Source organism: Lynx canadensis, chromosome D3, assembly GCF_007474595.2.
Source record: "Lynx canadensis isolate LIC74 chromosome D3, mLynCan4.pri.v2, whole genome shotgun sequence".
Taxonomy (NCBI): Eukaryota; Metazoa; Chordata; class Mammalia; order Carnivora; family Felidae; genus Lynx; species Lynx canadensis.
The window spans coordinates 37,878,990-37,891,933 of NC_044314.2; the positions used below are offsets into that span (position 1 = coordinate 37,878,990).

The 12,944-nt window shown below is 43.1% G+C and overlaps 1 protein-coding gene across 1 annotated transcript in view; it reads left to right on the top strand.

Moving 5' to 3' along the window:
• Positions 1-11,991, top strand: part of LOC115498716 — an 86,593-nt gene extending 74,602 nt beyond the window's left edge. Inside the window, exons 13-16 of the mRNA XM_030292314.2 lie at positions 240-366; positions 5,356-5,820; positions 6,121-6,259; positions 9,233-11,991. Of these exons, the coding sequence (XP_030148174.2) occupies positions 240-366; positions 5,356-5,820; positions 6,121-6,259; positions 9,233-10,164 (1,663 nt within the window). The 3' untranslated portion in view covers positions 10,165-11,991. The remainder of the gene's footprint in view (positions 1-239; positions 367-5,355; positions 5,821-6,120; positions 6,260-9,232) is intronic.
• The last annotated feature ends 953 nt before the right edge of the window (positions 11,992-12,944 follow it).

Below are 12,944 nucleotides of genomic sequence, written 5' to 3' on the forward strand. Positions count from 1 at the left end.
AGGAGCTCTTCCCTGAAACAGCAGCACCTCTCTCCAGAATTCCCTTTTGTGGGATGATGGAAGAATCACAGGACCTGTGCTCATTTTACTGACCCCTAGCTGGTAAGTTTCCCCAATAAAACCTATTCTATATCCCATGCCTTGTGATGTGGAATTTGCCTTTCCCTTGTGCCATATCTACCATGCATTGAGAACCTGCTATGGGCCAAGTGTTTTAAAATTTAAGTTTTATTATTTAGGCATGGTGAGGCCAACAGATCTGGAGATGATTGCCATTGCAAAGATAGTGTGTTACTCATGGTTTCCAAGAGGAGGGGTCATGCCATGCCCCACATGGTGAAATCACAGGATCAGTCAGGAGGCCAGGTGAGGGGAAAGTGGGCAGGAGCCTGTATCGTGGTTTCTGTGGGAAGGAATGGGTGAGGCAGGGTAAACAGGTTTGGGATTGGCTGGTTTGAATAGTTTCAGTGTGCTCTGAAGCATAGGGCTTGTGCCTGATTTTCTGGCATCTGACCCTGGGTGATTAGGGCAGGGGAATGGTGGCCCTGGATGAGAAATCCCAGTACAGGAGGTGGTGGGGTGTGGGCTCTGGGTTGGTTTGCATATGAAAAGCACCCTGTAGGTGAGTTTATTATCTCTAGGCATCTGCTAGCTCTGGGAAGGACAGTCCTTCCAGTGAAAGCAAGGCCCAGATGTCAAAACGCCAGAATAAAAAGATACGCTTAATACATCAAGCACTACTCTAGATGTCTGTTACTTCCAATTCTTATAGTAACACTGCAATGAAAGTATTATTAACTCCATTTTTAGGAGAGAAAATGGAATCTTAGAAAGGTTTGGTTGGTGACTGCTGTCACACAACTAGTAAGAGGCTGTGCTGTGATTCCAAACTGTTGTGTCACTTGACTCCAAAGCTGGTGTTTTTCCTGTGAGCTGTCATCTCCCTGCACTATGAGAAGTGCCATGGAAACATTTTTCAGTCCTTGTTGGGCATTTGACAATGTTGACCACTGCCTCTTTGAAACTTTTTTTTTTTACAATAGTAGTAGTCATTTATATATATAGGTATATGAATATATATGAATATATATATGAGTATATATATGAATATATGAATATATATATGAATATATATATGAATATATATGAGTATATATAAAAATATATATGGATATATATTCATATATATAAATATATATGAATATATATGGATATATATGGGTATATATATGAATATATATGTGGATATATATATACATATACATATTCTGTACTGTGCATTGGATTGAGTGATAGTGATAAAATGGTGAGCAAAAATGTTGATGTAACTTACAGTTTTAATCGTGGAGAAGATAGGCATTAACCCAATAGTCCCACTAAAGCATATAAATGGACAAAATGAGAGAAGTGCTCTGAGGGAAAGGATCAAAATTCTCTTTAACTGTATCTCTTATGCCTCCTTGACTAACCCAACCCTGCCTGCACATCTGAATTACTTGCAGAATGTTTTACAAATATAAAGCCCCATGTAGGAGGTTCTGACTCAGGCTGGGGTTCCATCTCGGGCATCTGTAAATGAGATGAATATAATCAAAGAGATTGGCTAAAGGTTTTGTTTTTGCTTCTGTTTTTGCTTTTTAAAAAAACTGGTCAGAGCAACAGGATCAGATTTGCAATTTGAAAAGGTTGTCTGGTTACAGTATAAGCATACTGTGTGTCACTGTATGGTGTGAGAGGTTGGTTGTTGGCATGAAGATCGTGGTGGCAGAGATGGGGAGGGGCAGATTCTGGAGATAGGCAATAAAATCAAGAGGGCTTAATTTGCATTAAATACGGGAAGGAGGTGTTAGGGATGCTTTCAGGTTTCTAGAAGTGCAGCCAGGTGGATGTTCCTACTTCCTGAGAGGGGGCCACTGGGAGAGGAGCAGATTTGGAGTGGGAGGAATCATCAATTGGTCATGAATGTGCTGTCTGAGGTCCTTTTGAGAAATTCAAGAGGCATTATGGGAGTGAGAAACTGAATAAATAGGGCTGGTGCTCAGCTGAGAGATCCAGAGTAGAGATGCCTGGGAGACAGTGAAAACAGTGGTAGACTTAAGGGCTAACCTATGGAACTCTGTGTAGAGGAGCATAATATTTATAACAGAAATTTAATAGTATCATAAACATATTGAAATTAAGGGGCAAGAGCCATGACTTAGACCAGTGGTCATTAAGTAAAGGATGCAACCCTTGGTAAATGCTATGTACACAGTGATGCACAGATCTGATGATGCATCGCTAGGGGATTTTTTAAATGTCAATCGTCACATGATAACTAAACAAATGTGTTTAGTATTTTTCAAATACTAAAAAAATTAACAGGAAAAATATTCCTGAGTTTCTCTGTTTAGGTGTATATGGAAAAAACACAGTTTAGGAACGCTGCTTTGTAGGTATCTCAGACTGAATTTTGTCATAAATAGCTCAAGAAATGATGATACCACCATCATTTCAGTCACCAGCACCAGCCAAAAATCCAAGTTCTTGACTCCTTTCTCTTCCAAACCCTTATCCAGTGTGTGTCTAATTCCTGTCAAATCTGTCTTTACCTCTGGCTCCCATAGCTCGGGCCCTCCTTGCCCAAGTGGTGGCAACAGACCCCTTTCTGTCTCTTCTCTGTACTCCTTCTCGAGTGGGCAGACAGACGCTCCAGCCATCCCCGTGGCTGTGGGGATCAACTTCAAACTCTGCAATGCAACCTGTCAGACCATAGGTATCTCCTTTCTCACTATTTCTTAACTATGCCCCAGGCTTTCTGGCTGTGTTTTTGTTTTTGTTTTTGTTTTTGTTTTTGTTTTTTTTACCGTGGCTTCACATCAGAAGCATTTGGGGGCACTTATTGAAACCTTACCCACAGAGATTCTGACTCAGGAAGTCTGTTGTGGGGTCCATGCTCCATGGCTGATTCTGAGCCAGAGGAGACAACCACTAGTCTGGCTTTCCTAAAACACCTGCAGTTTCCTCAGTGGGCCATATCTTCTACCGACTGTTGTCTTTGCCTGAATGACCTTACTTTACATTTTCACCTGGCTTACTCTTATCAGACTGCTGACATTCTCTCCCAGGCAGGCAGGTCTTCCTGGTCTTAGTTGTCTTTCTCTGTGCTACCTTGCCTGCTTCCCTCTATCCTTGGATTTTCCACACTGTATTTCCTGGTTTCCCTGTTGCTCTCCCACACTATGGAGTCTTTGAGGACACACCTTTTACTCCTGAGAATCCTGTTCACTACACTGCCTAGCACACAGCTCAAGTATTTGTCGAAATAATGGATGAAGGAATTCATTCCTCTTTTCTTTGTACTGTCTTAGAACCTGTGACTTAAAGTCAAGAATTTTTCCTTGTTTGTACGTTCACTCTGGCCATTCTCCATGGCCCTTTCCTAACATTTTTTTAAATCACTTAAATAGTACCAACCATGATTGTCTTGGGTTAACCCCTATCTGTAATAAAAAAACAAGTACTTTAGAGTTGGGCAATCCTAAGTTCATATCTTGACTTTGCTATGTACCAGGTTGGGGCCTTGGGTATATTACTTAACTTTTATTTCTTTATTTTATTTGAGAGAGAGGGAGAGAGAGAGAGCAGGGGAGAGGGGCACAGGGGGAGAGAGAGAGAGAGAGAGAGAGAGAGAGAATCTTAAGCAGGCCCTGTGCTCAGTGTGGAGCCTGACGCAGGGCTTGATCCCAAGACCCTGGGATCATGACCCAAGCCGAAATCAAGAGTTGAATACTCAACCAACTGAGCCACCCAGTCGCTCCTAAATTGCTTAACTTTTAAAAATCTCAGTTTCCTCATCAGTAAAATGGGGATGATAATACTTATCACATAGTATTATTGTTAAACCCCAATAAAATAGTATCTGTAAAGTGCCCCGCCCATGAAAGGTAGATTTTTTAAAATGTTTATTTATTTATTTATTTATTTATTTATTTATTTTTTAACGTTTTTATTTATTTTTGGGACAGAGAGAGACAGAGCATGAACGGGGGAGGGGCAGAGAGAGAGGGAGACACAGAATCGGAAACAGGCTCCAGGCTCCGAGCCATCAGCCCAGAGCCCGACGCGGGGCTCGAACTCACGGACCGCGAGATCGTGACCTGGCTGAAGTCGGACGCTTAACCGACTGCGCCACCCAGGCGCCCCTTATTTATTTATTTTTTGAGAGAGAGAGAGAGAGAGAGAGAGCGCGCGCAAGCTGGGGGAAGGGGGGTGGGCAGAGGGAGAGGGAGAGAGAAATCCCAAGCAGGCTCTGTGCTTTCAGCTCAGAGCTTGATGCAGGGCTGGAACTCACGAACTGTGAGATCATGACCTGAGCCAAAGTCAAGAGTCGGAAGCTTAACCGACTGAGCCACCCAGGTGCCCCTATTTTTTTTTTTAATTTTTTAATGTATGTTTATTTTTAAGAGAGAATGAGACCGACAGAGCACGAGCAGGAGAGGGGCAGAGAGAAGAGGGAGACACAGAATCTGAAGCAGGCTCCAGGTTCTGAGCTGTCAGCACAGCTGTCAACACAGCTCAACCCTACAAACTGTGAGATCATGACCTGAGCCGAAGTCAGACACTTAATTGCTTAATCGAATGAGCCACCCAGGTGCCCCAATAGGTGTTTATTAAGTGCAAATTCCCTTCTTTGGGGGAGACCCCACGGCTAATAGAGCTCAATACTCTTGTTGGAGAATCTGGTTCTCTTGCTTAGGGGCTACCTGTCTTTTTGGTCAGCTTATGCTTCTCAGTAGCCTCATTTAGAAATGAGCACATTATGATTGTCCTTAATAGAATTATTAGGGAAATTAAATAAATTTATGTTAAATACCCAGCTAATGTTTGGCATCTAGTAAGTACTCAATAAAATGGTGATTATTATTCTAAGAAGTAATAATATACCACAGTGTTTTTCCTGCTTTCCATGATCTAAGAGGACTGTTATCCCCAATGTTAACCCTAGCATTATTTCCAAAGGCTGAGTTGATTTTGGTGATTCTTAAATTTTCTATTTCATGTCTTGAAAAAGTCCTGAATCACCATTAATGTATTGTTTATTTATTTGTATTATTTATTTTATTGTTATGTTTTAAGTAGGCTCCATGTCCAACATGGTATTCAAACTCATGACCCTGAGATCAAGAGTTGCACGCTCTACTGAGCCAGCCAGGCATCCCTATATTGTTTATATGGAAACTCCCTTTTAGTCACTTTTCATTACTACGCTGTCTGGCAACTGGTCTTCAAAATCCTGTATTTGTATTCTAAACACATTTTTTCCACATTGTCCATCTCAGGAGCTACCTGAAGAATCAGAATTCTTAGACACAGACTTTCATTCCCTCCCTGCCTCAACTGAGCAGCATTTTCAGACTGTCTCTGCCAAGAATGTCAGGAAAAACTGCAGCCTTGGCCTACCATGCTTCGGAAGAACAAGAAGGACTTATAGTTGTGAAGGTTGAAGAAGAGAATTATGTTTGTGGGCAGGACTTTGGCCTTCAGGGAGATACCTGTGGCCTGGAGACCTTCCGCCAGCAGTTCAGGCACTTTGGTTACTCTGACTCCTCTGGGCCCCGGGAGGCTCTGAACCGGCTCCGGGAGCTTTGCCATCAGTGGCTGAGGCCCGAGGTGAACTCCAAGGAGCAGATCCTGGAGCTGCTGGTGCTGGAGCAGTTCCTGGCCATCCTGCCTGAGGAGCTGCAGGCCTGGCTGCGAGAGCACCGGCCCGAGAACGGAGAGCAAGCCGTGACTATGCTGGAGGAGCTGGAGAAAGAGCTTGACGAACCAAGGCAACAGGTAAGAAGTAGGTGTTTTTGTTTGTTAGTTTTACCTTTTATAAGTTAATAGTTACATAAGTTATGAGTGGCCTTGACGTGGCTATCAGAAAGTTACAAACTTTTTGTCTTTGGGTTATTATTTGTCTACTGGGGCCAAGGCACCAGGGCTTTTAGTCCTGTTGTTTTCTTTCTAATCATCTGGATGAGGTTCTGACTCCAGCTGCCTTGTCCCTTTGTTCTAGGGTTTTTTTTTTGGTTGTTGTTTTGTTTTTTCTTCTGTATCCTCAGAATCATAGTGCTGGTACTTGATTACTCCTAGGACACGGCTCATGGCCAAGGAATGATCTGGAAGGAAATGACATCCATAGGAGCACTGAAGTCTCTGAGTATACAGCTCCAGCCCTTGGAGAACCAGTGCAAGAGTGAGACTCAAGAGTCCCAGGCTTCCCACGAGGGAGGTGAGGAGTCACAGTCCATTGGGACTGAGGATGATGGTGGGGCTGTCATCTCTGGCATAGTGCATTTTCTTAATGACATTCATTTGTGGCTTCATTAAGTCTAGTGGAAAGGTCCCCTCCGTGCCTTGAAATATTCTTCCATTGGCTCTGCCTAGAATCTGAAATTCCAATATAATTTCTAACTTTGGGTGAAGAATTAAGGTCTCTAATAAAATTCTCTAACATCCGTAACATTCAAAGACCAATATACTCTTTTTTTTTTTTAATGGTTCACTGGCAAGGCAGTCTCTAAGGTAGAGATGAATAGTGTATCAGTAATAGAAACTACATAGTAGCTTGAACAGGGAAAGTTGAATGTTAAGAATTATTGACTATAGGGGTGCCTGAGTGGCTCATTGGTTAAGCATCCGACTCTTTACTTCAGCTCAGGTCATGATCTCACAGTCCGAGAGTTCGAGCCCCACATTGGGCTCTGTGCTGACAGTGTCGAGCCTGCTTGGGATTCTCTATCTCTCTCTGCCCCTCCTTTGCACGCAGTCTCTCTCTCTCTCAAAATAAATAAATAAACTTAAAAAAGTTAAAAAAAAGAATTATTGACTATAATGGGGTTAATTACTAAGTGGTAAAAAAAAAAAAAGTCTAAATAATACGGGAATAACACATATAGGGAATCTTTAGGGCTGAGGCACAGCATCCAAGGAAGGAACAAATCTGTGAGAGAGTACCACATCTTCCTCCTGCCCTGTCAGAGCTGAGATCCAGATCTTGTTGGAGAGGACACAGCTATGGTCCACTGGATGGCTGGATGGACATGTTCAATGAAGTGCTGTGCTGCCAGAACTTTCTGGGAAGCTGCACTTTAGGGTACCAAGGGAAGCCATTCATGAGGTGCAGGGAGAGGGTGTGTGTGCTGTGGTAGCCACCCTCTGGGGTGCCGAGAACCCTTGTGGAGAGGTGCCGTGACACCAGACTTGCTGGGAAGCCACCCAGAGGGATGGCGCCTCTGGGACTAATTGGTGGTGAGCAGGTGCTGCAGGAACAAACAGAGCACAACAGCACCAGGAAGAAAAGCCCCTTCCTTCTCCAGTGTCCTTCCATCTCAAACTCTACTGTTGAAGCTTTATGACCTTACAGCCTTGGTTATAATCTTTCCATAGGTTCTTCACAAGCCTAACAGTATGTCTTGCCAGAAGAAGAGCCTGAGATGTGGAGATTTGGGTACAAGTGATTTAAAGGAGGGTTTGCTCTTCAGGAGAAATCTGTAATAGAGTGAGAGAAGCAGGGTTGTGATGTGGTCTTGGGTAAAACCTAGCCTTGGCTTAATCTCTGGGGGTTTGGGGTACCCTCCCCTCCTCCAGCATAACTGCAGTGCTGAGCTGTCCCTTCTTAAGGCGGTGGGTGTGGGGCAGCGAGGGTGGAAATAACATCCTGGGCCAGGTGGTTCTCATCAGCCAGGGCGACTTTCCAGAGAAGAGGGCAACTGGGTGGTTAGGAGCCAACACTCAACAGCAGCTGGGCAAGGAGGCACCCTATAAGTAAAGCGGGTCTGGGTGGGCAGTGGAGCATCATCTACATAACATGAAAGCTAAAAGCATGTTTGTCAATGTGCAATTAAAGACCACATCCCTAGTTAAAAGGCTTTTAGACCACATAGGCCACACTGAACAGGTAGGGAAATAGCAGAAGGGACTTAGGGGAAAACGGCAAGCCTTGATGTTGAGCGTCTTTGAATCTGGCTCTTAAATTATGAATTCTGTGGCCTCACATAGGTTATGTTGCCTCCCTGAGCCTTAGTTTCCTGGTCTGTAACTGTATTTAAGGTTAGAAGACTTTTGGTTTGTAGCTATTTATTAGTGAATTATCATTTAATTTGTTGATTGGCCGTTTGTATTTTTTTTCTCCATGTCCTTTGTCTACTTTTCTTTTTAAGCGTTTATTTATTTTTGAGAGAGAGACAGAGAGCAAGGGAGGGGCAGAGAGAGAGGGGGAGACAGAGAATTTGAAGCAGGCTCAGGCTCGAGCCTGAGGCAGGGCTCGAACTCACGATCCATGAAATCTTGACCTGAGCCGAAGTTGGATGCTTAACCGACTGAGCCACCCAGGCACCCCAGAGGTTAGAGGACTTTTGGGAGGATGAAAGTAACTGAGAAGTTTTTTAGATTTTCACCCTCAAAATAATTCAAGTTGCCTCAGCCATTATCTAGTAGTCTCCTTCTGAGCTACTAGAAATCTCGAAATGAGAGGGGCTTGTTGTGTGAGAGCTGAAAGTTTGGCTCCAGGGAATCACAGCTGTCTCTTGTTTCCATCTACCTTTCACCATTTACACATGAAAAAGTGAACATATAAGACTTCTACCTGATCCTAGAGTATTCCTTTTCTCATGCTCCGTATGTCTTATTCTATTTGCTTATAATCGTTTGATCTACTTAGAACCTACCAGAACCTGCAATTAACTTAACGCATTCTAGTTCCTGCTCATCTACCTCTGCTCAGTTCTAACCCTGAATGCATTTCCTAATCGTATATCCTGCTCTCCTGTTTTTCTAGGAGCACCATTTATTTAAGAGTCTTAGACCTCTCTCTTCTTCCTGAGCACTCCCTATCACCTCTTTTCCTTTCCCTCATTACCAAAAAAATGCATCTTCTCTTCTAACCCAGGATTGTCTCCTAGCTTCCTGGTTTCCCACTGCTACTCCTATGTATCACTGTTTCCTCTAACTGATGTGTTTCCCTGCTCACCGTCCCTCTCCAGTGCTGACTCTTTTTTGTCCCCCTTGCTTTCTGAGGGTGCCACCTGTCACTACCCCAGGCCACTTCTCAAAATTCTGGATTGGGAAGCTAGTTCTTAAGAGTTTTCCTCCTAATAGGTAAATACCTATTTTGTTTGGTTATTTTCTATTCTGGTTATAATAGATTCATTTCTTTTGACATGGGGATCAAATGACACTAGTATTTTTCTCTTCACATATTTAGATGGCAAGCTGGTGGGTGATGAAGTATTAACAACAAAGCAAGAAATTTTTGAATGTGTAGCATCAGCAGCCATGATATCCCCAGGAAGACTCCCTGGGGAAACTCCTTCAGGACAGATAGTTGAAGAAGCTTTGGGAGGCCTGCACATCTTTGAGAAGCCAAAAGGAACAGTTGCAAGGAACAAAATGAGTCAGCTCCCTTCTCAGGAAAGACATCTTAGTCTGGCGGTCTTCAACAAGAAAATCTCCACAGAAGAGAGTGTCCTTGGACATAACGAAAGTGAAAGGACTCTCAGTGTGAACTCAAATGTTGTAACACGACAGAGAGTTCACGCTGGGGGAAAGGTCTACGAGTGCTTGGACTGTGGGAAAGCCTTTTGCCAGAGCTCAAAGCTGATTAGACATCAGAGAATTCATACTGGGGAGAGGCCTTATGCGTGTAAAGAGTGTGGCAAAGCTTTTAGTTTGAGTTCAGACCTTGTTAGACATCAGAGAATTCATAGTGGTGAAAAACCCTATGAATGCTGTGAATGTGGAAAAGCTTTCAGGGGCAGCTCAGAGCTCATCAGGCATCGGAGAATTCACACTGGAGAGAAGCCTTATGAATGTGGTGAATGTGGGAAAGCCTTCAGCCGGAGCTCAGCCCTCATTCAGCATAAGAAAATTCACACTGGAGACAAAGGTTATGAATGTACTGAATGTGGTAAGGCTTTTGGTAGAAGTTCTATCCTTATTGAACATCAAAGAATTCATACTGGAGAAAAACCTTATGAATGTAATGAATGTGGAAAATCCTTCAATCAGAGCTCAGCCCTCACGCAGCACCAGAGAATCCATACTGGGGAGAAGCCTTATGAATGTAATGAATGTAGGAAAACATTTAGGCATAGGTCAGGCCTTATGCAGCACCAGAGAACTCACACCAGAGTTTAAGTCTTGGGTAAGAGTTGTATACTTGTGTCATACTAGGGATTCGCTTTGGGGTGAGACTGCACGAAAGTTAGACGTTTCCTAAGAGCAGAGTTTCTGTCCTTCCTGTCTGAGTCAGTACTTACTGTATGAGCAGATCCACACAAATATGGTTGTTGACGTGTTGAATGAGCACTTACACAGTAAGGCCAAGATTGGGGCAGAGATCCTGAAAGAGCTTCTTACATGATGGACTGAAAGGTGGTGCTTTCAATGGCAAGGATCTCTGCCCAGCAAGAACATCGTGCATTTGGCAGTTGGAGGCATGTGCTGAGAGTCATTCGGTTCTCTGAGGTGTTGAATTGTGAGGTTGTGAAATGTTGAATTCTGTCCTGGATCAGTTTATAGCTCATTCTGCCCCCTTGCCAGTTCTCTCCTCAGCCCTGAGCTTCCAGAGGTCAGTTGAGGTTTGTTTATTTATTGAGCACCTGCTATGTGCCAGCCATCAGGGGCAGACATGGCCATTGCCCTCCCAGAGTTAAGGGCTAATGGGATACATATATATTTATTAAACAGGTAATTACAGTAAAGTGTGATAAGTTCTTTGGTAGGATAAATCTTGGATTCTGTCAAAATACAAGGGGGGCACCTAACCTGGTTTAGGAGTCACTTAAGCTTCCTGGAGGTGATGAAATCTCTGTTGAGGAATAAAGGGTGTGTACAAATTAGGCAGATCAAAGCAAGAGGGAAGAGAACATTATAGGCAAAGGTTATAGCACATACAAAGGTATGGAGAGAGGATCTGTAGAGGTCTCTTCATCAGGATTCCTTTCAAGCAGGAATTTCTTCTCGTAGACCCTGGTTCAGAGGACATGTGTTGATTTCTCTCTTTCTGTTTATAATCACAGATTTGTGTAGCCTATCCCAGACCCAGAGTGACCTAAGAGACCTTGAGCTACTCAGAACAGTCAGTGTAATGGTAGACTTTGGTGCATTGTATGGAAAAAGGCATGTATGTACACCACGGAAAGAAGACATATTGGAGGCTAGAGGGACAGTGTTGGTGTTCCGTGCCCCTAGGGCTCAGGAAATGGGAAGCTCACAGAAGCATAGGAGTGAGAGGTCTGCCTTCCCAAGGTCTACTATTCCTCATTTCCTGTCCCCTCCCCTTATCACCAGCTAGAAGATACTAAGTTACTTGAAGGCAATGAATCCTTATTGAATTACCCCCTTAGATTCCTCAAAACTCTACTTCTCTGTTGATTTTTATTTTGGCAGTTTTAATTAACCCACCATTAATTGCTGAAGGCAATTCCTATGTAAGAGAAAGTTTGATTTCTCTTTTAAGATGTCCTGATTTCCCTTCCAGATACTGTTACTTCTGAAGACTTGGTGATCAAATCTGTTATGGGTAATAGGGGAGGTGAAATTGGGGGAGGCGGACAGTCTTTATGTCCACAGGTTGGGGGATTGTCATTGAATGAGGTCAATCAGAAGTCTAGAGAGACCCTTAAAATGGATGAAGTTGCCCTTTACTATAGGTGACAATCAGATGATTTCATGTTAATTTTATTTAATAGTTTTTTTCCCCTGGGTTGTGAATTAATTATAAATGTTGGTAATACAGAAAATGAGAAAGTAGAAATCACCTTCAATCCCACCACCTACAGAAACGTTAACATTTTGGAGTACTTTCTAGTTGTCTTCCCCCAACTCTAGTATTGGTAAAAATCTTTCTTGGTAAATCATTTTTAGTAATTGATTTTAACGTTTATACTTTTGAGTATATACTTAAACTGTTTAGTGTTAGAATGTAATGCAAGATGTATTGTAATAAAATTTGAATTTTAAGCCCTGCTTTGAAATGATTTGTTCTGGAATAGGGAGCATGGTAACATGAGTGGAGGTGTGCTGGGTGAGGGGGTTGTGGCAAGAAGTCAAGGAATTGGCTTCTTAACTCTTCTTTCCTGGGCCAAAAGGTGTCTGGAAACTGATAGCTATTCCCTGGGGCTGCACTTCACCAGGTGAAGCCACAAAAGTTAGGGGACAGCTGGTTGAAAAACTTTGGGAACCAGAGCAAGTAGCCTCTTTAAACACACATACACATTGCGTCCACCAGAATCACTTAAGGAGCAGGAGTCTGGGAGACTGCCCAGGGCTTCCCCTCCTCTCGCAGCAGGTCCTTAGAAGAAACCTGTGCAGAAAAACCCCATGACCCTTTAGATTTGTGATCATTAGCACCAGCCAACAAGACAGCTGCTGAGGATAGGGTTACTGAGTAACAATGTCTGACCCATCAGAAAGCAAGGGGTGGGTGGGTATCAGTGAGGTCTGCCCATTGAGCTCATCCTTTCTTTTAGCAGAAATGCTCTCCAGGTCAGTTTCTTCTGCATGGGAAATAATTCTAATCGGCAATCTCCCTTACTTTGAGGATTCATTCAATGGGGCAAGAGAAACAAAGATTCATGGGGGAGCTTGGAGAGACCAAGGTCAGATTTGCTTAAATTTCCAATCCTCAGCTGGACAGTTAATTGCTGTCTATGGAAATGAGGGAGAAGGCAAAGGGTAGGAAACTAAGCATCTTGCCTAAATTGCACATCTTTTAAAATCCGTGTATCTGCAAGACCCATTTAAGGTAAACATTACTCCCTTGGATAGCCTCTATACCAAAATATATGAGAGGGCCCTGAGCACAATTTATTTCCTCTTTTTCTGGGAAGGCTGGAGAAGAAAATCTATATTGGTGCCTCCTCTTTCATAAACACAGAATGTTGAAGCTTTAACTATAGATCATCTACTCCACT